Here is a 27882-nt window from a genome sequence, read left to right on the forward strand (position 1 = left end):
TAAGACACAACTCTCTAGTCCTGCTAGACAACATTAAAAAAATCACATTTTAGTTTTGAAGCTAAACACAATCTTATACTCTTACTGGAGTTCATGCTGCACAGGAAACTGTTCTCCACTGGCACTCTATTAAACACTGCCATCTAGAGGACGAAATAAAGCTCCCATGATCCTGACCTGCCTTCATATAAAAGAGAATGAATCCTAAATTATTAGTCGAGATCAATAAATGAACAGGAAGTCGCACATTTATTGTCCTTACATCTAGTACACACAAGTCCTGGTATCAGAAAATATCTTCAGTAATACACTTTAAAATACAATGAAGCCACGAGTCCATTAAAAGACCTTTCATGTTGGTTTCAGGTTATTAAATGTACATATGTATTCAGCCACTAAGTAAAGCATTTATTGAAGCAAATCAAGTTTTTTTTTTCTCCTCCTTTCGATGGTGTGCCCAGAGACCTGGATGATGATGTTCACAGTGCCCTAAAAAAGCAGATATGCACACGGTGTGTATTCACTGCAGTAAAAGTACTATTCGGTGTTGAGGTTCATTTCATCTCAGAGATGTAGGAACAGAAACAGACGGATGAATAAGTTCAACTTTTTGACCTGCACAGAATCAAAGAGGATATTTTCTCTCTTTTTTTTAAAACAACAACAATAATAATAATAATAAATTGCATGATAAAAAATAACATACAAGTGCAAAGTGTTGCCTTTAAAGCTTGATTGCGTGTTTGGAAACAGTTTAATATCGACCAAAGGGAATCACTGCTACAGTACTTTTTGACACGCTTCAGTAACGATATGACAGGAAGAGATAACACGTGAGAGATACGGACAGGAATCGAGCAGGAGCACATGCTGATGATGGTGATGATGAAGAGGAGGATGATGCCTAAAGTGGCAGGTTGGCAGGCTCTGATTGACATCTTTTGCAATTTGTTTCCCTCATTAAAACAAAACTGAATTCTTTTCAATAATCTCAGACGACGTGAGAGCAACACTGCACTGAGTCAACTAAATGAATCCCAAACCACACGTCCAGATGCTGCTGCTGAAACGTCTTCGAGCTAACTCTGGAGCCGACTGTGTTTTCACATCTCTGTAAAGGGGACAGCAAAACACATTTCGCCCGATATGGGTCATTAAAGGGTCAGTTCACCCAACACATCCAGTCCTTTAAAGTATAAGTGCTATAACCTTTGTTTTATATAATCATGGTTGGGAGGTTTCAATGTTGTGATGCTCCTAATTAAAAATAAATAGTTTTCATTTGCAGAAGTAATGTGGATCACCCACGCCCCAAAGTGTTGATATTTTCATTATAATCTTTTAAAAACTGTAATTTAAACTTAGATGTTATTTAACACAAACAGAATATTGTGTTTAGTATGGAAAATTCACTTCATGGTAACTCTACACCTCCAGATTTTTGGCTTTAAACAATGTGTTTTCCAAATATAATACTCTCTAAGACATGTTAAGAGACGTACATGTGAACAGTCAGTGGATCCTCCCTATAAGAAGAGTCTTACTTAATAAATGTTCATTTCCATTTAATGTGTAGGGTCTCCAGGTTGGGAATCACTGCTTTGAATGATCATATTAATACAGGTCATTTCTGCAGCTCCACCAGAGGTTTGGTCACTTCAGCACCACGGACAGATCCCAAAATTAAATCTGACACAGAAAGAGCCACAATTGTCAAAGCATCTGTCTCTAAACGACCACTTCTACAGACAAAACATGCACCAAAAAGCACAAAGCTGTGTTCTCAATGCAAGATGACACTTTGAGCTTTGGTACCCTCATTGGTCTGTTAAGCACGACTTAACTCCACTGACAGAAGTACACGGGAACAGTCCAATCCTTCGACTCTAAAATGCAGCAGTCACTGCTTTATACAAAACACTTCAAAGTACCATCCCTCTAATTCATGTTGCAAAACGCTACAAAGATTTAGTCTATCAGGATTTAACTCACAGAAAAGTTAAAAAAGAGGAAGCACTGTACTCAAAAAAAGACGCTTTCAGTCAATTTCCAGGGAACCAATAAACAAAAGTGCATCAAAGACAACAGGGCGTCAAGTCAAAACCGGCCTCCCTCCCTCGGCTCTGCTTCACAGAGGCCCGCTGAACAAGATGTTCATCAAAGAGGGGAAACCTAGCTTTAAAAATCTGGCCCCGGGAGACGTTGGTACTAAACCAAGCCTTTCCTGTAATACACGGTTATTTTCCCTACAAAAAAGAGAGAGCTGGGTCCCACAGCGGCAGTGTGTGGAGCACGGTGTTTTCTTTGGAACAAACAGCACTGCAGCGCATCAGCTAATAGAGCCTGGCTCCCAGAGGGGAGCTCAATATAGGACACTTTTCCTCTTCCTCCACTTGAGCTATTAATACACCCAAACAAAAGAAAAGAGGCTTAATGAGGCAGCAACAGGGAACTCATGCGAGCTAAGTTAGACAAGAGCTTTGTAGTCTTCAGCTTCAAGGATGCCAGCTTTTTGTACAGGCAACATATTCTACTTTGCTATTTCCATTGTGGCTGATGCCATGAGGGTTAAAGTACATTAGATGCGCATCTTTAAAGTTTGTTTGGCGAGGTTATTTTGAAATGGCAAAGCAACAGAACAGAGGAAAAGATGCATAGTTTTAAAGCATGATGATGTGCTGGATATGGTCTTCTTAGATCCTATACAGAACCTCTGATGAAACACGCAGGACGCTGTTTAAGTTTCAGGGATGGATGTCAACAGCGGGACAAACAGAAACTGTGATGTAAATATAAGAAGCATTTCTTTGCATATATGCATGGAAGGAGATTTCTCATGCAGCTTAGAGCAACTACCTTGAAGTTAATGCTTTGGTTCGGATTCAGAGTGCATTAAAATGGAAGAAGATGAGGGAGTGTGTAAATGTGCACACAGTAGTCCAACTGTGCGTCCTCATTGAGCAGGAGAAACTGTTTGGAGGCAGCTTCACATACTGAACACAGAGACCCCAGTACATAAACAGAATACAGTATTTCAGCGTTTACTCGCCCTGCTCTCCTGGTTTAGACCAGAGCTGTAACATCGGGACAATATTCAGGCTATTCAGTAAAACAGTAAAACTCCAAAGTCCCCATAAATGTGGGCATTTTCAAATGTGCAAGTAAACAAACTCACATTAAATCAAGTGAGAATCCGCCCGAAAAAGCCCATCAAACAAAGAGAAGGAAGAGGTCGATGTTTCAGTTGACATCATGCACTGGGGATTCAATACTAACCAGAGATCTGCCTCAAAGTGAGAGCTGTCACATAGTGCAACGATCACTATTTCAGTCATGCAGCACAACATGGTAAACAGAGCCAGGGGTGGCATTAAAAATAAGGAGCATCTTTCATTTTTTCAGATCTGTCCTCAGGGACTTGAGGTTTTCATAAAGGGAAAATGTTTTACCACATTAGGGGCAACGTTTGCACTAGATTGCATAAAAAAAGTCTGAACGTACCACCGCCCTTACCCCACAATCCTCTCAATCACCTGCTGTAAATGCAGTTTTTTGGCACATAAACCTTTTCATTTTCCAATAATGTGATCTTCTATCTGAAAAGGAAGCCACTTGATGCTGCACATTTGGCATCTCAGAAAAACCACAAACGCCTCAACTCGTTCACCTCGCACTAAGCTCATCAGAACTTTCCGGTTGGGATGTCCTGCTCAATCCAATTGGTTGTAGTTATAATTAAGTCTTCCACCACGCAAGGCAAATCCAGCGCGGGGCTAAATACTGACTTGAGGATCAAGCCATGTGGAACAGTCTCGAAGTAGTCACACTCCCACATCGGAGGCAAAACTCAGTCTAAATATAGCTCTTCATGTCGGGTCGGGTCACCTCCCCTCCGGCAGCCCTACTCCCTCATATAACAATAAAACACATTTGGCTGAACAAACTACATCCACATTTGGTTGTTCCTATTAAAAATGGTTTGCTTCTTGAGTCCTTATGAACAAGGAAATTACTTTTTTTCAATCTACTGAACACAACTGCAGTCCAAAGAACTCACATAACTTTCTAATAGCCGTCTATTCTTTCCCACAATCGTCCTGAACTGTTTACTTAGCTGTGGTCTCAGTAACCTACTCGAAGCATTGATGTCTATGACGACTACATACATAAATGAACAACCATCTGACAACATAAAAACAGTCTTTTGAGCTGATAAAACATACACACATACACGTTAAAGGGCTCACTGTATCCCTTATTTCTTTTCAGATCAGGTCTGACCATGAATAAGTTAACAATATATCTCATAAATAAATCTCAGTCTGTAAAATTCACATATAAATACTCTGCTCCATGTTGCAGAGACTTCCCGCAACAGAGAAGTGAACGTTTCTTCTCTCCCTTTAGACAAATCATAAACACGAAGCATCCATGGTGTAAACACGACGACTTTCCCTTTAAAACCTCAGGAGGCAAGGACAGAGATGGGCTAATGGAGCGGACAGAGAGCGAGCTGCATTGTCTGTCTGGACCTGGGGCAGTAGGGCAGCGTTTTCCATTTTGGACCCTGGTGGCGACTTCTTCCTGGTCCAGTCCCTGATCGACAGTCTGCGTGTCAACGTGAGAGAAAAGAGGCTATTGCTAGTGATGATTGATTGAGACTGAGGTGAGGGTTGCTGCTCCTGCTGCATGCTCGGTTGTGGAGACGTGCGGACGTCCATGCAATTGGAGGCAGAGGGCTGCCAGGGACGGAGAGAAAGATAAAGGAGCTGCTCCAAGCCATCCTGCAGGTCATGAAACTGTCTGAATCTCAACTTTTCCTGTGGCTGTCTCACTGTCCCTCTGAGAAGTGGAAGGCTGGATGCTCATGTTGGTGCTCAGAGTCCGTCCCCAGGGCCACGGGTGTGTTGGCGGGCGTGGTGAGAGGGGTGCTGCTGCAGGGCTGCGGCTTGGTGCTGTCGCCCTCTGGAAAAGTCTTCTCCTGAGACTGGGAGGAGGAGGACGAGGAGTGGGTGCTCTCACTGGAACTGCTGCGGGTCTCCGTGCTGGTACTAGTCTTCTTCATCTTCCTCCTCTTGGCTAGTGGCGCTTTGTCCACCGTCTGCAGGCGGAAACCCTCCCGCTTGCATTTGTTAAACGCCTGGGACAAAATAAAAACAGCGGGAATGAGATTGAGTCATTGAGATTTGTATCTGAATTATTCATTTTACCAGGGATGCGCTCATTCTGTTCTTCCTCCCCCAGCACTTCAACTCAGGTTATCTGCTGGTATTGAATGCTAATCCTTTAGCATTGAATTCAATAGTAAGCATCAGTGCTGATACCAATAGAGGATATCAGATTTGGTAGTTCACAACATTTTCCATCATTTGTTTGCTAAAATGTTGCTTTATCAAGTGCTTTACCAATTAAAGGGCTTTTTCAACGATTCAATCCTAAAACAAATCATGTGGTTTAAATAGTTTCCCCTCTGTGGGACAAATTAAGGAATTCTGATTTTCAATTAATTAATTTTCCCTTTAACCATGTATTTAAAATTTCCCAGTGGATTGTAAAAAATGTTTTACTTTTGATGATTAACCTCATAATACACGTTAGATAAAGCATCTCTCTATCTTCTGTTCAACAGGTGACTGAAGTGGTAACGGTTCAGTTCATGAGCTGCAGGTTGAAAACAAAAGACCCAAACGTTTCAACAGGAAGCCCAGAGTTCCCGATCTAAAACAAGCACACACTGCTGGCCATTTCTTACATTGAAGGTAGCTTTGACGTAGGTGTGGACCGAGGCAGTGGAGGAGCCGAGGATGTCGGGGGTCATGAGTGGGTTGGAGGACAGCTGGCTGTCGTCCTGCAGCCAGGCGTTGTAGCGCAGGCCGCACATCTTAATCCTCTTGTTTGGGTCGACCGTCAGCAGCTCTGCAGGAGCGAGACACAGATGATTACATGCTGCTCTACATACTCCGGTGAGGAGGTGAAGTCCTTCTCAGGAGGCTCACTCGCTCTGAGCTTCTTTGAGGGTTACAAGTTCAATCTGTGATCCGGACATTAACAAAAGGGTGGTGCTGCCAACACCATTCACAAGCACCAATATTCTGGAACATGTTCTCGTTCCAAAACTGCCTGACAGATTTTTAAAATAGCAACCAACTCTATGAATAACAAGTCTGAGTTTGTAATGTTTGTAATGCTCGAAAAGGATTTGTTCACATCTACACTTTGAGTAAAAGAGGCCTGTGTTAAACATTAATCTGACTTTTTCTAACAGGTGACATAACATCTGAACTTTGTTGATTTGTGTAAATATGGGAGAGCCTCAGAGGTGCGTTTGTGGTGTCGTAATATTTTTAATTGAAAGTATTTCATCCTGCTGACATACATTACATCTTTAACTCATACCTTTCAGCAGCTAAACCCTATATTCATTTATGTACATCTTTAAAAATTGCAATGTTTTGCATTGTAGTATAATTTCCATTGTGCTCTCATCCCCAGTCTCAAGGTGACATGACATCGGAGCTGTCCTGTTATGAAAATAAACTTATGGCATATGTTGACACATTGGATTTAAGAACCCGGTGTTCCTCTCACCTTGGATCAGGTCCTTGGCCTGCTGGGACACATTCCTCCAGGCCTCGCCTTCGAAAGAGAAGTCTCCCTGTTTGATTTTCTTCATGATCTCCTCAGCACTGGTGTGGGTCAGGCTCTTCTCCTGACACTGGAAAGGCACCTGGCCGGACAGCATGGTGTACTGCGGACAGAGGAAACACAGTCTGCCGTCAGACACCAGAGGGCGGTTTACAGGCCTAACAATATGCATCTTCTGCGTATGACTCAAAAGCAGAAGGGGATAAATATCGGGGGAAATGGGATTGTTTTAAAGTAGGACCTTTCTATATATGCATTGTGAACCTGTGTTTTAATTTGTATTTGTTCTGTATTTTCAGTCTTCACCCCTTCTATGGTGAAAAGAAAGAAGAGCTCTTGACCGATCACGACTGCCCGCATTATTCCACTGTCACGCTGCATGTTGTTTACCCAGCACTGAACAGAACAGTGGTGTGCTCGGCTGAATTAAAGGGTCCTCTCACCTTGGCCTGCTTAAATTCCCTCAGATTTCTCATTAGGGGGACAATACATGGAACAGCCCTTCTGGCAGTAGAGGATCTCTCCCTCTCTCTACCCCTCTCCCCCTCCCCTCATTTCTGTCTCTGCTCATTTTTCTTCCAGGCAATTGTGCACACAGCTTGTCAGGAGACATTTCATCAAATCTTCAGACACACACTACTCCCATTCCCCCCCAGGGGGCGTCTGTATGAAACAACACTTGTACAGAGAGCCTGGATTCAGAACGGATGAGTGGTCAACTACAGAAATCTCTCTCTCCACCCCCCTTCTCTCTGTTTCTGTTCTCTACCCTCCTTTTAATTTTGCTCCTCTACACAGAAATAGGTTGAATTAGGATGACATTTTCGCTACCAGGGAAACGCGTCTAGCATTAGTGCGGCCTGAGAGCCGGTGCCAATTGCTCTCTTTTTCTTTTCGTGGTGAGCGCTAAAGTGTGTCAGCTCGCCACAGGATGCTTGAGGTTGTAGCGCTGAACACGAGCGGGAGATGAATATCAGGCAAATGAGATTAAACAGAACATGCACCGAGAGTTGTAGAACGTGATAAATTAAAGGCGGCATGTACTACTAGAGTTCATCAATGATCTGTTATTTCATTAAACTCCTGGCAAAGAGGCTTCAATGACATCAAAGTGTCACGCAGGTATCGTCAGCAGCTTTTGACCTCATTATATCACATTCCTCTTTCTTTTTTATCATGTATATTATAAATTCTACAACATTCATCCACTCTAGGATTTAAAAAGTGAAATCCAAATCCCTCCACGTCAATGTTTTAAGATCTGGATACTTTTTTCCATCAAACCATCATCAGTGACAATAACTGCTGCCCCTAATGAATATTTACTTTAATTCATTTAAAGAAATGAAGTGAGTATTCATTAGGTCACTTCAATAAAAAAAGGATCCCAAAATGACGCCCCAGGCTAAAGAAACAGCCCCAGTCACCTTTTAAAAACTGTATCCAACAATTGCATAGTATTTTGTTTCACTAGACAAATAACTTAAATTCTTATACTTGCAGGGCTGAGACGATCTCAGGAGAATGAGGAGTCAAATAATCATTCATATTTAGTTTGGCTCTGATGTCCCCCCCACTCACCAAAATGACCCCCAGACTCCACAGGTCACAGGACTCGTCGTAGCCGTCGTACTTGAGGATCTCTGGCGCGGCGTAGTGCAAGGTGAAGCAGGGCGTCTTCAGGAGCTGATTGTCTGGCGGTTTGAGGCGAGCGAAGCCAAAGTCTATGATTTTTATCTCAGAGTTCTCACTCTCGTCTGTGAAGAGCAGGTTCTACGGAGCAATTGGAGACACGGACAGCAATCATTTCTCTCTGCTCTGCAAAACTGGTCCACTCGAGAGCTGACTAAATTGGACACCAAGACTTGTCTGACCAGGCACATGTTAGGGTCAAACAATTTTACTCTTGTTTTGTGAAAGATTGCAGAGCCAGAATGACAATATGAGAGATCAAACCAAGTTCAGAAAAACACAGTTATTCTGTTTTAAAGCTTATGATCCAGGGTGTCTGGAGTCATCACGAAAACACAGGCTGTGCTCAGACAGAACATTACTTTAGGTTGGATATTAGCAGTCAGTGATAAACCCACAGGCCACGGTGGAGGGTAAACAAAGGGGCAATAATAATCCTATGCATTACTTTGTGGAAAAAGCAAGACAAACTTTAACAAAAGTTAGTTGCACACAAACGTGAAATTACAAAATGCTGAGAAGCAGATAGAAATAAGAATCAACCGGACAAAGTCGATGGAAAAAGTTGATATCCAACCCTGATCCAATACCTCCGGTTTGAGGTCCCTGTGCACCACTCCTACGTCGTGCATGTGACTGACGGCAGACACCAGTTTCCTCATGATGCGGCTCGCCTCCGTCTCGCTGAAGTGTTGCTTCCTGCGGATCCTCTCCAGCAGCTCCCCCCCACCCAGCAGCTCCAGAACGAGGAACGTGTGGAGCTGCAGCAAAAACACAGAAATAGAAAACATTTGCAACCTTTATTCTTTGAGAGGCTCTGAAACAGTACAAACCATCCCAATATTCTTTCTTTCACAGCTTAAACTACAGATGCTGAAATGGTGGAGGAGAACTTTCTGTTGCATAATAAATAAAGCCCATCCTTGATGTCATGATGGTAAAATCAAACGATAGTATTGAGTGAAAGTGAAAGGGGCCAAACAAAGTGGGAAGGGAATAATGTGTCTGGGCTTTGGGGCAGAGTTTCTCATTAGCGCTCAGTCTGGGGAACAAAGGCAGGACTGGGTCGAGGCGAGGCGAGGCGGCGCTGCTTTGATCTGGGTCACAGGCCTCCGAGGTACAGTAATAACCCCACTGAGCTCATCAGGACTAAAGTGGTACTCCTGGGTTTGAAGGAGCGGGGCTAATGAACCTGTACACAGTCAGCCACACGGTCCACCTTCCCAATAACCGGGGTGAGCTACATTTGCAACACACTTAGTTTGGCTGGAGTGTGAGGCTCGATTAGCAACACAAGTAAATCTAGGTTGTTTCTATTCAGCGGTGTGAATGGATGATTGTACAGCTGCAGTTTATAAATACGTTCGGTGTGAAATATCGAGCACACGGAGAAATGTTTATGGGACAATACAAAGGAGAGATAAAGATAGACCTCCCTATTAATCTGCCTCGTTCCAGTTCCAGGACTTATTAAGGCCGCCGTCCCCACAGGCTCCACAGAGAGCCATGCAAAACAGGGTTTATGGCAGCAAGCGTATCAGCTGCGATTACCTGGTCGTGGTAAATTTCATGTAGCTTGACAATGTTGGGGTGGCCATCGCAGAGCTTCAGGGCTGCTATTTCCCGCTGAGTCTGCGCCTCCATCCTGCAGAAACACAAGCAGGAAGCCAGAGAACGGTCACAGAATACAACATGAATACACACACACACACACACACACACTAACACACACACAGTAGAGTGAGAACGTGGCAGAGTTCTGCATCCTTTTATGAATTTTTTTAAATCTCCATTAGCCTCTACTAGGCAGGTTTAATAATTATTATATTAATTGTGCCTGTAAGTATAATGTACCAAAAGTAGGATTCAGAAAAAGGGGACAGGATATCAACCATTCACTTTCTACTTTTTGTATGGCATTTATAAAATATCATTATTTGAAGTAGGTTGTGTGGGGGTGTCCTTTTTCTTCTGCTCAGTTTTATCCAAAAATTGAACAAGGATTGCTCCTTTTCATTTTCTGTTTATTGGGAGCAAACAAGGTTTATTTTCTGAATCTCTCCCATGTATTTGTACTTGCAGTTTGGCTGATTTTATTTACTGTGACCCGAGCTGTAATGGAAACTTCTGGAGTTGAAACACAATGAGAACCCGGGAGAGCTGGATCTTGATGGCAAACACTGAAGGTTTATTATGAAGTTACGGCCAGAGAACTGTAGCCACGAGCGATTCTGAAGATATCTCAAAAGCCCCATGCATTTGGCTTTGGTTCTGAGAGAATAACCAACATACTGCATAACAAGATAAAACAGGCAAAGCACTATGACCTCTATCAGCCGACGCCAACAGGCAGGACTGAGACAAAACTCTGAGAGCCCCCCAAGGCTGCAGGCCTGTGCTCAGCGAGGGCAAACTGATAAACTGGGTCAAAGTTATGGGCCTAAGAAAATATTTCCCCAACAGACGGTTAGGAAATAATGTGGGGCAAATAGAAGAGTGCGATTTAAATATAAACTGGTCTTCAGGAGCATAATATATGTTTGTGTTTTCTTATTATAGCCATAATATTTGGTGCCACACTCTCAGTGGAGGAGTGTAATGTAGGACTTCAGTCCACACACACGATCAAAGCTAGTTTTGTAACAGAAAAACAAGCAGGTTTGAGAGCACAGATGTATTTACATTTAATTAAACCACATCTGGCAACCCATAACAGAGTGATAGGGCAAATAAAATGTGTAATTGAGTCAAAATCTGACTTGTTTTATTCATGGGTTTGAAGATAACATACCTATTTCATGTTTTTTGTAGGATTTGGCTGAGAAATAAACTCTGACAGTGAGAGAAAAGGGAACCTGACCATAAACATCACACAGCCAAAAGCATCTGGGCTGAAAAACACATCTGAGAGCAGGATGTGAGTTTGTACCTCTTGCTGACAATCTTGACCGCGTATTTCTGTCCGGTCTTCTTGTGTGTGCACAGCCTGCAGATGGAGAAGCTTCCCTCTCCTAAAGCGCTGTCCTTCAGGTCCATCTCATAGCTCATGTAGAAAGGAGAGTCCTGACGGTGGACAGGAAAAAGTAGATCATTCCATATTATCCAATATATATTTAAAATCTTGGGGGTTCTTTCAGTTTATATAAGACAGATCATGTCCTTTGAACTTCTTCTTTACAGTTCTTATTTTGTCTTGCTCTGGTCTTCTCAAATGAAAGTCTAAGGAGTCGTATATACAGCACTTATATTAAATATGCAACCTAATTCAATAACCACTGACAACAGCCTGACACAAATATTGATAATCTACGGGATTATAAAATGATCGAGACTTGGTTTCGCTTTCTGAACAGAATAATGCACTACAGAGTGATCTCTTCGTATGAAAAACAAAGAGGAACCAAGAAAATGACTCTTGTTGTGCAATGTTGTCAAAGTCATAAAAAAAGGACAACTGGAACTGGAGGCAAAAGCAGATTTTCCAGATCTGTGAAATGATATTAGAGATCACTATAAGACAAGATAGGAAACTGTTGACTCCTGTGGCAGAAAATGGCAGAAAATCCTGTCCAGCAGAGTGGGCTGCGGCTTTGTGGAGTTGGAAGCTTAATGTTGCCCGACAGCTCGGCTTATACTTCCCTTTCTGAAGTGAGTAAGCACCGAAAAAGGAGTAGGCTATTACCAAGCTTGCATGCAAGTCATGAAAATTCTATTTGATATGTCTAGCATTTTGTAGATTAATTAAACAATGCGCCTTTTGGGGCTACACTGAAAATCATTAGAATGATTAATTGTCCATCACCAGCGTTTAAAATCTGAGGATAAATGTAGAAAACAGCATCGCTTGCAGCAGTTACTCAGAATGTTGATGAAAGCGCTTGAAACCTAATGAGCCCACAAGAACACAACGCACAGCTGCCTTGTCAGGAAACATTACGCTGGACAGATACACCGGTGCACTCGCTGATAAACATAGTTAAACAAACAGGATCATGCCTGACAACTGAATCTAAACGTGTGTGAGGAACACAAGTACAGTAGAAAACAAAGTTCAAGTGAAATGGAGAGGAAGGGGGAAAAAATCTCATGTGTCTGTGACAGCAGCCATTAGCTCAAGTGTGTTTGTGCTGGAGGATCCAGGTCCATTAGTCTTACCTTCATCATGGCGCTGCGGGCCACCGCGGCAGAGCCGGGCCTCTCGGAGCCCCCAAACAGCTGGACAGGGTCGTCCATCACCACATTCCTCTTAAACAGGATGGAGGGGGCCATGAAGGAGTAGCCCTGCACAGGAACATATAAACTCACCGTGTTTACATTGTGAAGTGAGGGATGGACTATAAGGACAGAGGAAAGTAACATCCAATTCTGCAACCTCAGAAAAACCCTGATTATACTTTAGCTTATGTATTTCAGACATTCATACACACTTGATAAGAGCACTAATGAAAAGGTAGAATAAAGATGAAATACATTTCCAATCACTTTGGTAAATGGGTATGTGGAAGGTTTGAAGGAAAATCAAACCCTACTTTTTTATTTGCATATTTATTGTAAAACTTAAAATAGTTGTGCATCTCTCCTCAAGTCTTCCTCAGTCAAAGCAGCCTGTCAGCGCCACAGTGAGTGACAGCGGCTGTCCAGCTGTTCCTATTGTCAGAGCTGTCATTGTGGAGGCGCTGCCTGCCTGATTCCAGCTGTGGGGAGCCCAAAGCTTTGAGCTGGCATTAATGTCTCTCTCCCTTTTCCCCCGACACACACACAGCTGTGTGGTATGTAGTGACAGCCATAGATGGACGGAAGGATGGGTGGTGAATGAATGAGATGCCCTAAATTGCCAGGCTTGAATATTTGATTGCTCTGCTGTGAAATTACATCTTGGCGCTCTTAATGCAATTTTAATTTTGTTTTGTGAGGCACCGTGGGGGAGCAAGTGCACAGTTTAAAATTGGGATTGCTGTCGTTATCTCAGAGATTGCTAGGCTTGCAAATTATAAAGACCACAAAATTTCAGACTATGTGAATGGCAGCTGAGTGCGAAAAAAGCCAAGATGAAGTTGGCAATCAAAGACTGAAGGCGTAACCGAGACAGACGTGGTGAAGCTCTCAAAGTGTAACCTTTTATTCCACGAGAGAAGCCCGTTAATGGATCTATTGATCTACACAGCTCAAGGATCCAGAAGGCAATCAGAGTTGAAATTTCATGCAATACATCAGACAGCCATCAGCTGGCACAGAGTTGTGGGCCATATTATGGTTCAAAGCTACATCAAAAATAGTCATTCACATCTGTTACTTCAATAAGAGCTGCATATGGCAGCAATTACCTCAATAAAAGCCTCTTTAGTCAATTTGAATACCAGTGCACACAGACAGTCTCATGTTGACTTACAGCAACCTTTTGAGGACATTCAAAACTTCACTTGATTACTTCAATTGCACTGGAGTATGTCAAATATAGTCACAGACAAAAGAGGATAATGTATAATGCAATTTTTCATTGGTGTCAACATTTCACACTGCCTGACACCAAAGCCCAGAAAAACATGAGCACAGAGCGAATGCAAATACAAATGTTGTCCTGTGCAGTGACCTGTAGGAGCAGAGGAGTGTTTATGTGTGCTAACCACAACCAAACAATGAGTCACAACAAAACATAGTCTGGTTGTCTAACATCCTGTAACACTCTCCCACCTGGAAGATGCGATCGCAGTTCTGAGGCAGAGCTGCAGGAGAGTAGGTGGGGTCCATCTCCGTGAACTCTTCGGCAAAGTTGCTGACGTCCAGCTCGTCCCGATTACTGGCTTGAACGGGACGGGCACCTTCTTAGCTGCCAAGTCCTCCCAGTTAATTTTCTAAAGCGAGTTTGGAAAAAAAATGCATGTTGGTTGATGGCTATCCTTATTAGCGTAGCTTAAACAAACACAGTTTTTATAAATGCTCCTCACTTTAAGCAGCCCCAGTGTGTGGATTACCAGCCCAGGTTTTTCTAAATATTGTGAAATATCCAAGAAAGGCAATGAGACCCACCTGGTAAAATGGGTGTTTTTTCACATTCTCCGCTCCATTAGGGCCTGAGCCCAATCTCTTTTTGGGATCTTTGATGAGGAGTCGCTGGATGAGGTCTTTGGCCAGTGGTCCCATATCTTTGGGGAAAGGAGGATCCTTTTTTGAAATCCTCCTGGCATGTGTGAGACAAACATGGTCAGTGATTATAATTAAAGGCTAGATGAAAGCTGTGGCTGATGATCAGGGAGAATCCGTACTTGGCGATGTCTGTGTGCGAGTTCTCATCTCCATCCACGGTGAAGGGGGATCCGCCAGTCAGCAGCTCGTACATCAAAACGCCGAGGCTCCACCAGTCAACCGCCTGGAATGAATGAAAGCAACCAGCCGTTACTTCGGCTTAGCACGCTAAAAGAAAAATCTCACTGCAGGGCACACATCCAGGAATACAGAGAGGAGAATTGAGGCTGCTTCTTTTGCCTCAAACTAACAACTTACCTTGTCATGTCCAGACTCTCCTCCTTCCACTATTTCTGGAGCCATATATTCAATGGTGCCGCAGACAGAAAACGCTCTTTCCATCTGTGTTAACAAATGCACAAAAAACAGACACGTTCTAAAATCTAAACCAAAACAACAAAGAATCTTTTTTTAATTCGTGCCTGAAAGTGGAGTGGACTGTGTGACAACAGTTCAGACCCTGAAAAACCTGATTTTACATTTTAAGTATTTTAAATATAAGAAAATGAGGAAGGACAAGGATTCATCACATCGGATCTCAAGGATATAATTAATATCTTTTGGTGAGAAACACTGAATTAAAAACCTAGCTTTTACTGGATTTCTTATACATTTCAACAGGGAACCATGAGCAAATGAAGTAAAAGTTAGGGAAAATATTTATATATTTCATTATGTTCAATATTTTGTAGCAGTTTGGGGGACAATCAGCTTCCTCTGGTCTCTTTGGGTCATCAGTTTATGGATTAATGGGTATTTAAATGTACGGTTGAGACATACTGTACCTGATCAAATTCTTTACTGAGGCCAAAATCTGTGAGAACTATATGTCCACTTGAATCAAGCAGAATATTCTCAAGTTTTAGGTCCCGGTAGACGATGCCAAGCTGGAGCAAGAAAGGGACAGAAGGGTAAGTGCAACAGAGAAAAAGTTAGTCCTGAACATTAAAGAGGCCTTGGTTGTGTTGAATCTGGATTACCTCGTGTAGATGTTCAAGTGCCGACACAATCTCTCCACTGTACAGGGCAACTTCTTTTTCATTAAATCGCACCCTTTGCACCAAATGTGTGAATAGCTCTCCACCGTTTACATAATCTATCAAAAAGATATGATATAATGCATGTCATGTTGTTTACAGTGGGGAAAACACTTTGGAGATGTCTCCTTGTACTAAATAATGCATTCAAAAAAGAATCATTTACTGGGTTAAAGACAATCATTAATCTTCCATTTTGCTTGCATAAAGATAACATAGAAAGCAGTTTCCTATTAAAAAAAGATCCTAACCGAGAATGAGGTGCAGCTTGGTGTCCGTCTGGAAGGCATAATGGAGTGTGACGAGGAACGGAGACTGGCGGATGTGTTCGAGCACCTGCCGCTCCGTGCGTGTGTGTTCGGCGGTCTTTGCCTTTTGTACAATTGTGGCTTTCTTCAAAACTTTCATGGCATACAGCTTCCCTGCATCATGGCCACTCACTTTCCTCACCAGGAACACCTTGCCATATGCTGGTGGTTAAAATAAACAAAAGACAGAGAGCAAAGGTCAGTGCAGAGAAACAAAGGCAGGAATGACTGCTATGACATGCTGATCATTCCAGAAACACACAATATGGGATGCAACACATGGCAGTCACACTTTCATCTAAACGTCATGTTGTGGTTAACACCCCGTTTAACGTTTCACTCACCTCCTGTGCCCAGCACCTTTAACAGCTCAAAGTTTTCAATGCCCACTCTCTCCACATGGCCCGTCAGGTTGGCTGAAGTCAGAGCAGAGATAAAGAATAAGAACAAGACAAAACATTCATTTCATGTTACAAAACAAAAGAGGCTTGAAGTACTGCAGAATTATTCAATAACAAATGTCATGTTACATTTTGTTGTTAGAGATCTTTAGAGTAGAGTCCCTTAGGGGTCTGGTGTCTGTGAATATGTTATGTGTGCAAAGAGTATCTAGCAAAGAAAAACTAATATGGAGAATATGTATCCATTCAGCTGAGACATTAATACTTATATTCAATGCTGTTTGTAGTTGCACTATAAACCTCCCACCAACGTGATTTATCTGGCATTAAGTCAACTCAAAGCATGAGCTACAAGCCATTTACCATTAAATAATGGCCTCCCAGCACAGCTGACTGAGCATAGCACGCTCTCAGACATGCTGTCCATTGTAGTGAAAACATTCCTTCTGTCTCATACTCTGAAAATAGGCTACTGAGCAATTTCAGCAGCTGATTTCATCTTTTTCGCTGCTTCTCCAGTTACAAGAAGTAATGTTGCAATTATTAGACACATACTGTATCGTCTCACAACCACAAAGCTGTCCTTCAAATCGAGGTTAGGGGTTCAGGTTGCGTAACATCCTTGCCAAGGACAAATTTCATTTCGGTGATTATTAATAGACTGACAGAGGTGTTGAACCAGATGATTTCCTTACTACAAGACGAGCAGAATGTCTGCAGTCTGCAGGACGGAAACGCTCTGAATAAAAAGCTTTCCTTCAAAAGTGTTTCTTGGTGGTTTCAAGTGCTCTAACTTAAAAGCCGGCCATCTAATTTTCAACTAAATTTGATCTAGGTTGCTTTGGTTAATGTCATATTCTGTCTGGGGATGCAGCTACCAATTATAGGACAATGATTAACAATTTGCTGATATTTGTTTTGATTATTTGCCGATTGTTTACTCCATGAAACGTCAAATAAATCTCAAAATGTCCATCACAACTTCACAAATCCAAACCTGATGTCTTCATATGTCTTGGTTTGTTCGACCAAAATTCTAAAGATCTAAAAATATTGAGTTTACAGTTACTGTATGACAAGGAAAGTAGGAAAACTTCTCATTGGAGAGGCTGGAATTACAGAATATTGGAATTGTTTTACTATTTCTGCTTGAAAAACGACTAAATCGGATCATTGCCAATTCATTTTCTGACTAATTGAATGGACATAGTAGGTATGTTTATCCTTTTCTTTTACTGTATTGTCAAAACGAGGTCAGACACTGCAGAAAGGGTCCAATGCAGAGGTAATACAGCTGCTAAATGTGTGAAATTTCCCTCCAAAAAACTAGACTGACGGCATATTTAGGGCAGGGCAGTGAATGGGGGTGCAGCATAGTCATGTTGCAGCCTGAACAGCCCCACTGTGTCATTATAAACCAGTTGGAGCTAAAGCAGTGTCCTTTATTCAGAAGCCCTCTGCATTGACAAAGAAGACATGATGACACGCTATTCAAAACTATCATATTCATAAATATATCAGCTTTAACTGTATTATATTGTTGACGTTCTTTGAGATGCTGTATGTCAATCTCCACACAACCCTACTTTCATTCAGTATAAATATTGCAACAAAAGCCAGTAGGATTCAGCACTACTGTGACAGTTTCAGCTCGATGGTGATGTTAAGCAGTTAACAAGGCTAGCTAGCCAAGAGGCAAAGAAATGCACCAGACTCCATTTACAACTTGAATGAACATACAGTGTGTAATGTGACTCTTGATGTACAATTAGTATAATGAGCAGAATGAAACAGACACATTTACTCCTGACACTTGGCAGCACTGCAGCTGTGTCTGCTCTTCGTTGGATCAAGAGAAGTTAGCTAACAGACCTGGCAATAAATACAAAACCAACTCAATGTAATCTGGTTATCAGAGGTTATAGAAGCAATTAGATCTTGTACTTAGTAGAAAGAAGTAAAACTCCTCGAACAAAACCTTACTTAAGTACAAAAGCATTGTAGAAAGCCCCAAAAGTAGAGTAAGTACTCAGATGCAGATTGACCCATTTCAGAATGATATATGTTTTGTATTTATTGATTATAATTATTGATGGAGTACTGTGTTTGCTGGTTAAAGGTGAAGCTTATACATCCAAATAGTAAGTGAAGGTATCACATAATGTAGTGGAGTAAAGCACACTATTTACCTATGAGTTGTAGTTGGGTGGAAGTACAAAGCAGAAACACTCAAGTCCCTCAAAAATGTTACATAACTACAGTTCTTGAGTAAATCTACTGAGTTACTTTACACCACTGCACATGTATAATTGCAGAATGAAACCAAGCTAACATGTTCTCCTGACACTTGGCAGCACTGCAGATCTGTCTGCTGCTCGTTGGCAAACAGAACTGGCAATAACTACAAACCAACTCAAATAAATCTGGTTATTGACTTTGGGTTAAGGCGTTAACAGACTTGCTGAAAATATCTGTCAGTGGTCTTATTTAGCATAGAACAACCTTAATTACTAGCTAATGGCTAATGTTATTACCTTGGCAGGGTTATTTAGTAGCTTTTGAAATGGTTAGGTAACGTTAGTTTGCGTGAGACAGCAGCAGCCTCAGTAATAAGTGCAGCTAACGTTAGCCTTCCTCTGCCATGTTTGGACTTAACGGTAGCGCTCAGTGCAAATGCCCACTGACAGTGACAGCTCTTCACAGCTAGCCAGCTAACATTTCCCCCGGACACGTGTCTACCAAAGATAAACAGCTAATAAAACTGACGGCTTTGAAGTTAAACTTACCATTTTTCAGCTCATGTTTCACAGTAAAGAGGTCACCTTCTCTGGAAGATCCCTCCATCGGGGATGGCATCGTAATGTTCCAATTATATTCTAAGATGCTTTTCAGTTCACCTCGCAAGCTAGTTTACAATATTAACATGCGGAATCATAATTATTAAGCAAGAGAGTAACACGTCTGTGAGTTAGGCGCCAAACTTAAGAGATTTATGGGCAAAATATTGCTATTAAACCTAGCAGCAAGCAAGCCCATAGAAAACACTTGCTTCTTCCAGCAGCACACCACAACTACCACTACCTTCGCAACCAGACAGTCCCTCTGCGCTGATTGGGGTTGCTATGTGAAAATCTGACCTCTGATTGGCTCTTTCGTGTAAGCAACAATTCATCCCGCCTTCCTCAAACGCTGGTGCTGCCTTCACTTGTCCCTCGTTCACGCACAGGTCAGAAGTCAGAAGTGAAGAATTTGAAGTGCGATCAGTTAATAATTGCTCATTCAAACGTACTTCCAAGTTGGGAGTAGACATTTGTGGAATAATAATAAGACCTTTAGTGCAAACAGAACACTCAAAAATCCTGCAATCAAAATTTCAATGAAAAATACTTTTTATTAATAACAATAGACTTAAAGTGAGTTAAAGATCTCATTACACATCATTTAGAATGATTTGCATTAGCAGTCATGTTGATGATGTGCACGTGTTTTCATGTATAGTATATTGGATATTTAATATGCGTTTTCATTTTCATTGCTTCAGTATAATTGTTTTTTTGTTATGAATAATAAATAACTTTTACTTCAAATTAAAGACCTCTTTGAAGAATAACGCGTATGATATCACTGGGTTATAAGTATTATGGCAGTATAGTGTAAATTATGCAGATGGTAAAGATAGTAATTGTTGATGTTCTTTAATGACCTGTTAACAAATTAGGCTAGATCTGTAAATGGTTTTATATATTTCAACAAATATGTTTAATCGAACTCTGTATTTGCAGAAACGTGCAGAATTGTTATCTATAGTTGTAAGAAACATGTCTATTACAAACTAAAAGTTGTTTTACACTCAACGCTAGTCAAGGTGATTGTTAGATACGGGAAAAGTACAGTTTTTGATTCTTGAGCGAAGTTTGTATTCTTTAAAACGGATTTCTACCTCCGCCTTGTGGCCCTATGTTGCCATTGCTCTCATGTAGTATACCCGTTTTTACAATGCTTTAGGTCCAAATACTTAATGCCTGCATATGACATACGTTTCTTAAATATATTTTTAAAAATAATGATTTTAATGACAATGTTGATTTAAAACTAACAATCTTTAGTTGTCAGCGATGAGAACTTGGTCAGAGTGAAGAGGCGTTTTGTAGTTTTTTAACATCCAATCAAAAGCGAGCTTCTCAGAGTCAGCCAATAGTACGTGGACATTTTCAGTGAGAACCAATCAGCTTCTGATCAGTTTGACGGTTTTCAGGAAGTTGCACAAACTAGCCAGGCTTGATTTCCTCAGTACTTTGACAGGGAGCTAGCTAGCCTCACTTCACTCCACTGCTCACTGACCTCCGCTCCCCAAGATGGCTGGTGTTCGAGCCCTTGGTGTTCTTGCTAAATTCCCATCAAGGAGATACGCTCTCTTCACAGGTAGGAACTAAATGTATTTCACATTTACTCATTCAAGAGAACCAATGCGGAGAATGACACTAAAACTACTTGGTTTGCTAAGTGCCTTGTGTGCGTAATTAGCCTGTTGGATTAGCTGTTAGCTCTGGAGAATGTGAGTCGTGGTGCTTCATACAACACTGTTTTTATGACCGCAAACATATACTTCAATGAAGTTCAACTCAAGTATATTTGGAAGTCGAACTGTGTTTGTTTTAGCTAGCAAACTTGAGTTAAAACTCGCCATCTGCGCGAGCTATGTCAGCGGGTTTGCTACGGAATAGGTTATGTCTCCTGTTAAAGATGTACTTTTTAAATCAGACTGCTTGTTATTTTAAATAAAATTGTCCCTCAGGAAAGTGTAGACTTTGATATACAAACTTGTGCCATTGATTCGGCATTGTGTCGGCTACTGTTGGCTGTCTGAATGCCCGGTAGGCGGAGAATGTAGGTGAAGGGTCATTTATGCACTAGGTTACACAGTACGACTGAGACTGTCTGAGGTCATGGCCAAATATCACATGAACGTCTCATAAACTGTTCATAATAATGTTGTACGAAGGCAGTTTGTTAAGATACCGTTTTTAGGTTTTGATATGGACTAAGGGTGAAGCAGATAGGCAATGTAGAGCAGGTTGGATGACGTATTACGTGTTGACACATGACTAATAATATATTGCTTTTTGTCATTTCCCTTTTTACAGGCGGTACATCTCGCACCTTCTCAGTAGCTCCTGCAATGCTCAGTAATTACAGAAACTCACATTTGTATACTATATGGGAAAATAAGGTCACCATGTCCTGTTCAGTCACAGTATTATTTCCTCACTGTACAATATCTCCCTTCTTTATTTTTAGCCCGGACCCATGTGAACTATGAAGTCAAGGACGATGTGGCTGTTGTACGGATTAATGACCCAAACTCCAAGGTCTGCGCTCATTAAAAATGAATATGACAGTTTTCCGAATGATGCAGGTGTAATGTGGCGCTAATGCTCATATCTCTTCCTGCAGGTCAACACACTGTCTATCCAAATGCAAAAGGAGATGGGAGAAGTGATGAAAGAAGTGTGGGCCAACAATGATGTTAAAAGTGCTGTGCTCATCTCCTCAAAGCCGGGGTGCTTCATTGCAGGAGCTGACATTAAGTAAGAAAGAATCTCTTTTGATCCACTGCCATATAACCTTTTAATCATGTTATTGTGACTCCTTACATGGAAAACGTAACCAATAAACTCAATATTTACGTACAACCATTCTTAGAAAAAACTATATTTGCTAAAACACAACAATGTATATTATGCATAGCCTGAATTAGGATGTCTTCAAATTATATTACAAGGAATTATCCTAATGTCAATGCTTTGGATTTGTTTTGTAATGTACTTAACATCTGTTACAGTATGATTTCGGCCTGCAAAAGTGCAGAGGAGGTCACAACTCTTTCTCAGGAAGGGCAGAAGATGTTCAACATGATTGAAAAATCGCCAAAACCCATCGTTGCTGCCATCAATGGCTCTTGCCTAGGGGGAGGCTTGGAGGTAAACAGAAACTATTTCAGAAAAAAACTATGTTTGACTTTATGTTAAATATTTGACCACAATGGGCTCTTTTTGCTTTTCAGTTTGCCATCGCCTGCCAGTACAGAATTGCAACAAAGAGCAAGAAAACCGTTCTGGGTACCCCTGAAGTGATGCTGGGTCTTCTACCTGGAGCAGGCGGCACTCAGAGACTCCCCAAAATGGTAAGAGCTGGAAGTATTATTTACCTTACTGTCCTGTTTGCTTTATTTACGTACACAAACTATACAGTATGCGGGATGATGCAAACCATGGTTGGGAAAGGTGTCCTATAATTGTTATAGATTGTTGTTGTCAGGACAAACCCTGAAATGGCTGGTCTGTAAAGCAAAACAAACTGGTTAATGCTCATAATTGGTTTAAAATGTTTACGTGCAGCTTCAAGATCCCGTAAACCAGGAAGCAGATTATTCCTCCATCCCACCTTGTCACGTATTTCCTGTCCTCCTGATCTCTGTTTGATCACAGAGCATCACACTCAATATTGATGATAATTCACATGTGCTTTCTTTTACTTCCTTCAGATTGGACTACCCAATGCCTTTGACATGATGCTGACGGGGAGAAATATCAAAGCAGATAAAGCAAAGAAGATGGGTCTCGTCCACCAGCTCGTGGACCCGCTAGGTGAGCTGTCTTTAGTTTTTGTATGTAACAATGCTTGAGTATTTCACTTTACACAAATGGATCTTTAGGAGGAATAAATTGTTGAACTGATTCGTTTTGATATTTGTGCTCCTATTGTAGGACCTGGGCTGAAGAGTCCTGAGGAGAGAACGATAGACTACCTTGAGGAAGTTGCTATTGAATGTGCCAAAGGGATCGTCAACAAGAAGATTGCTCTGAGCAAAAAGAAAGGCACTATGGAGAGTAAGTTGTGCTGTGAATTCATTGAGCATTTTACTCGTTTTAGTCACTGTAGTTTGATTTGCTAAACAGTATTACTTTAAGAGTTGATGTTCTTTCTCTATAGAAGTTCAAGACTACGTTATGAGCTTTGAGTTTGTGCGGAACCAGATTTACAAAACCGTTCACGGGAAAGTTATGAAGCAGAGCAAGGGACTTTATCCTGCACCCCTGAAAATAATTGAAGTAAGTAAAAACTTTGTACAACTATTTTCTTTATAAATACGGATGGTATTGCTAAAAAATGAAGAAGTTTCGTCCAACTAGTGTGCAACTGTATATCTATCAAAATAATCCTTTTGTAAAATCCTGAAGACTACCAGGCTGCTTTGCCTTCTCTGCTTTGTTAATCATTGTATAATATTTTATAAAGTTGGTCTTGTTTTTAACATGACAACATTTAAACTTCTCATTCATAGTGTGCAAAGACAGGAGTAGAGCAAGGCCCCGATGCTGGATACTTAGCTGAGGCTCAGGTGAGGCTTGATGGCCTGCATCATCAGTGAATTCAGTATTTACAGTTGAACATTGTGTGTCATAATAACCAATTGTCATGTTTCTTTTCACAGAATTTTGGTCAGCTGGCACAGACCTCAGAATCGGCAGCTCTGATCGGTCTCTACCACGGTCAAGTTGCGTGCAAGAAGAACCGCTTTGGAACTCCTGAAAAAGAAGTGAAGTACGTTTACATACCTTTTACATACTGGGCTTATGTGGGGGACAATTCCCACATGTTTAGCCTGCATTTATCATTTCTGATTAGCATGTATGGTGTTCGTTAAATACTTGGTCGATACTAATGAAAAAGCCAGGTCTGAGAATGCTGTTGTCACAATTACACTAATCACAAACAGAAGACTTTGCTCAGGCTTAAATGAAGTATGAGAGTCTGCATATGTTCTAATTTTCACATGCTTTTTTAGGCTGGAGATAACTTTTCCGTTTTTGTTTTCACTTCTAGAAATCTGGCCATCTTGGGGGCAGGTCTGATGGGAGCAGGTATCGCACAGGTGACAGTGGATAAAGGAGTGCACACGGTGCTGAAGGACACCACTGTGTCTGGACTGGCCAGGGGGCAACAGCAGGTTTACAAAGGGTGGGTTACCCTACACTTCATATCATATTAGTTGTTTCATTGAGAACGTTTACTTGCATCTTGACTATGGCTGTCTATGTGAAAACTAAACTAAATAGTTGTTCTGGACATTATTGTAAATATATATTGCTGTAATTTGTAATCTTGCAAAATCCTATTTGTTGTCCATTTGTTTTCATTTTTTGTCTGGGCTGTTCTTGCTCTGTTAAGCACTGTAGGCAGCATAAATGTATAAAAGTAGTTACAGTCTAATACCAGAACAATCTTTATACATTAGCTTTGAAACATATTGAAAATAGTTTGTTTTTTAGGCAGAACATTTTTGGAATCTAAAACATGGTTCTGTTTTTTTTTTAAAACAAGGCTCAACGACAAGACCAGAAAGAGGGCCATCACGTCGTTTGAGAGGGACTCCATACTGTCCAACCTGACCGGGCAGCTGGATTACAGCGGCTTTGAAAAGGCCGACATGGTTATTGAAGCCGTGTTTGAAGACATCAACATCAAGCATGCCGTCCTGAAGGAGGTGGAGGCTGTAAGTGGGACTGAAATGAGACTCAATAGAGCTTTGTTACAAAAAGTTATTAATATCAGTCATGGGTATTAACACTTGCCGTATTCTTGTGACGATTTTGTGTGCAGGTGACTTCCCCTCACTGCATTTTCGCCACCAACACATCTGCTCTGCCCATCAAGGATATCGCTGCTGTCAGCAAGAGACCAGACAAGGTTTGGACCTGAGAGCTTTGTAGTTATAAATATGCTTCTTAATTAAAGAAACTCTGGTTGCTGAATATTTTTCTGTGTATCCTCAGGTGATTGGGATGCACTACTTTTCTCCAGTAGACAAGATGCAGCTCCTGGAGATTATTACCACTGATCAGACGTCAAAGGACACGACAGCATCTGCTGTGGCCGTCGGCCTGAAGCAGGGCAAAGTCATCATCGTTGTTGGGGTGAGGCGTAGCGACACATTCCTCTTTCCCTGCATTTTTACTAAACAATTTATAATAAACTTCATTGTTATTACTATACATCTATTAGGAGTATTATTTAAAATTATGAATGACGAAAACAGACCAACAAGTTGTTGTGTTGCCACTTTAAACTGAAATTAAACATAACTTTTTATTCGAAGGAGAAACATTTGTATTTATATCTGAAGAATGAATGAAGATGAAGACTTCTTTTATATATTTATATTGCTTATAAACATTCCTTTTTATGTTGTTTAATTGTATAATAGTTTTATATGTGTTCCTTTTGATTAACTGAGCTTTTGAAATTCACAATTATGCACCAAAGTGTTATGATCCTGAATTTGAAAAACTGAAATATTACTCGCAGAAGTAGCATGAATGAATGACTACCCTGATACCGCTTGCTAATAACTGAGAAATGTTTTGGGCCTCTAATAAAAATGTGAACACATGTCTTTGCAGGATGGACCTGGTTTCTACACAACAAGGTGTCTGGCTCCCATGTTGGCTGAAGCAGTACGAGTGCTTCAGGTCAGTACTGTTCTCACATACAGCTGTGAACATAGTTTTTACTATGTAGTGTGACTAAAAGGATTTAAGATCTAAGATGACGGCCATTCATTATTCAGGGTTGGCTGTTAAACGTGTGATTAAATGATCCATTTGCTCTCACAGGAGGGAGTTGACCCCAAGAAGTTGGATGCTCTCACCACAAGCTTTGGGTTCCCGGTGGGTGCCGCCACGCTGGCTGATGAAGTCGGTATTGACGTTGCTGCCCATGTGGCCGAGGACCTGGGCAAAGCTTTCGGCTCCCGCTTTGGTGGTGGAAATGTGGAGGTTCTGAAGACCATGGTGGAAAAAGGATTCAAGGGTACAGATGGTTACATTAAAGGATTGTGCCCCACGAAAAAGTTTGCTAAAGTTTATTTAAATGTATTCATTCTTGCTCTCTCAAGGCCGCAAATCGGGAAAGGGTTGCTACGTCTACCAGCCAGGACTCAAGACCAAAGATGTGAACCCAGAAATTGATAGTATTCTTGAGCAGTTCAAGCTGAGACCAAATCCTGCTGTGTAAGTTGAAACTGGACAATTAATTGCAGTGATTTAAGACAAAATATGAACCTTGTCTTTTTTTTGCATGTCAGTTTTAATGTGTATATTTTGGATTTGGACAAGCTGTTTCATTTGTAACTGACTTGTTAAATTTAGACGAAACAAAAGCTACGAAGCCATGATATGACATCACAGTTGACTGATTTTAATATGTTTCAACATTTACTTTGTTTTTACAGTTCATCCGACTCTGATGTGCAGTACAGGCTGGTTTCCCGGTTCGTCAACGAGGCAGTGATGTGTTTGCAGGAGGGCATTCTGAACGGCCCTCTGGAAGGAGACATCGGGGCCGTGTTTGGGCTGGGATTCCCTCCTTGCCTTGGAGGTCAGAGTTCAAACAAAGTCTCGGTCATCTGAGCCGCTCGTGCGCCGAGGCTGTATCCTCTGTCAATAAAAAGAGCATAGGGAGTGTCCTCTTTGTTCTATGTTAGGTGTACATTGAAAAGCCCAGGAGTTGCATTTAAGGATAAAATGTTACCGTAAAAAACAATTTAAATGTTTAATCTACTTCTATTTTTAGTTCAGTAACTCAGTCTAGCCCTGAGTTGAGGCTAAGCAGGAAGACTAAACATTGTCACCTGGCTTTCTGAAAGACCCCAATGCTGTTCACAGAAATTAAAAACAATATATTAATTATTTAACACTTGATAATGTCTCTAACTTAATATCTTACGTCTTTCAGGACCTTTCCGTTTCGTGGACAACTTTGGTGCTGACAAGCTGGTGCAGAAGATGAGGCATTTTGAATCTGTCTATGGGAATCATTTCACACCGTGCCAGCTCCTCCTCGATCACGCAAGCGATCCGAGCAAGAAGTTCTTTAAGTGACCGACTCACCGTATGTGCCAGTAGCTGTTAATAGTCCTCCAGTATGCCGCTAGAATGTGCCTAACATTTATACCACGAGTGGGGGACAATCATACTGAAATGCATTCACGTTGTCAATTTATTTGGCACACTTAGGTAAAATCAATGCAGTTAATGCAGCAGTCCTGAGCCTCAACAGACACTTAACATTATAAAATGGTACAACTTATCACAGGGCTGTGTTGTTTTTTTTTAGCTGGTGCACCTAATAAAGTGGTAACTGAGTGTGTTATGTCAGCAACATTGGATGTTTTTTTTGTACTTCAAAAATATTGATTTACTTGATGATAATGTATAGATTAAGGAGGCTTATTAACACATTGCGATTGTAAAGAGACTGGGTGAAAAATAATTAAAATATTTTCCAAATGTGGCAGTTTAATATTCATTATTAATGAATGTCTGTCTACCAGTATGGTTCAGATATTGACTTCTTTTGTACATTTAAGACTTTCTGTCCTGGTCTGAACAATGCTGTAAATGTGGAGTCCGAATAAAAACATTGTTATGGAATCAAATCTGCTTTGTTTTCTCTGAGATGCGTTCAGGTACTAGTTATACGTAATATTTAAAT

At 41.2% G+C, this 27882-nt stretch overlaps 2 protein-coding genes across 3 annotated transcripts; one reads left to right on the top strand and one right to left on the bottom strand.

The window, feature by feature from the left end:
• Positions 1–230: 230 nt before the first annotated feature.
• Positions 231–19380, bottom strand: rps6ka5 (ribosomal protein S6 kinase, polypeptide 5). The gene is given in 18 exon segments (XM_063908957.1): positions 231–5140; positions 5753–5916; positions 6589–6748; positions 8227–8418; positions 8928–9098; positions 9889–9982; positions 11267–11400; positions 12493–12618; positions 14029–14132; positions 14135–14189; positions 14365–14515; positions 14601–14704; positions 14839–14922; positions 15366–15467; positions 15561–15676; positions 15869–16087; positions 16270–16341; positions 19113–19380. Coding segments are annotated over 18 exon segments (2427 nt in total). The 5' UTR covers positions 19183–19380; the 3' UTR covers positions 231–4831.
• A 1207-nt stretch (positions 19381–20587) lies between these two features.
• On the top strand, positions 20588–27826 carry hadhab (hydroxyacyl-CoA dehydrogenase trifunctional multienzyme complex subunit alpha b). 2 transcript variants are annotated; one of them, XM_063908751.1, is made up of 20 exons: positions 20588–20748; positions 21471–21512; positions 21625–21695; positions 21781–21914; positions 22169–22307; positions 22391–22510; positions 22871–22973; positions 23094–23216; positions 23320–23438; positions 23672–23728; positions 23822–23931; positions 24214–24348; positions 24712–24883; positions 24991–25077; positions 25164–25304; positions 25791–25859; positions 26004–26199; positions 26285–26399; positions 26621–26766; positions 27124–27826. In XM_063908751.1, exons 1-20 carry the CDS (start codon positions 20682–20684, stop codon positions 27267–27269), a joined length of 2292 nt encoding a protein of 763 aa, XP_063764821.1. In that variant the 5' UTR covers positions 20588–20681; the 3' UTR covers positions 27270–27826. The 2 variants fall into 2 exon arrangements, with proteins under 2 accessions (XP_063764821.1, XP_063764822.1); XM_063908752.1 differs by lacking the exon at positions 21471–21512 and having other exon boundaries at positions 20620–20748.
• The last annotated feature ends 56 nt before the right edge of the window (positions 27827–27882 follow it).

The sequence above is a fragment of the Eleginops maclovinus genome, chromosome 19, assembly GCF_036324505.1.
Source record: "Eleginops maclovinus isolate JMC-PN-2008 ecotype Puerto Natales chromosome 19, JC_Emac_rtc_rv5, whole genome shotgun sequence".
NCBI classification, from domain to species: domain Eukaryota; kingdom Metazoa; phylum Chordata; class Actinopteri; order Perciformes; family Eleginopidae; genus Eleginops; species Eleginops maclovinus.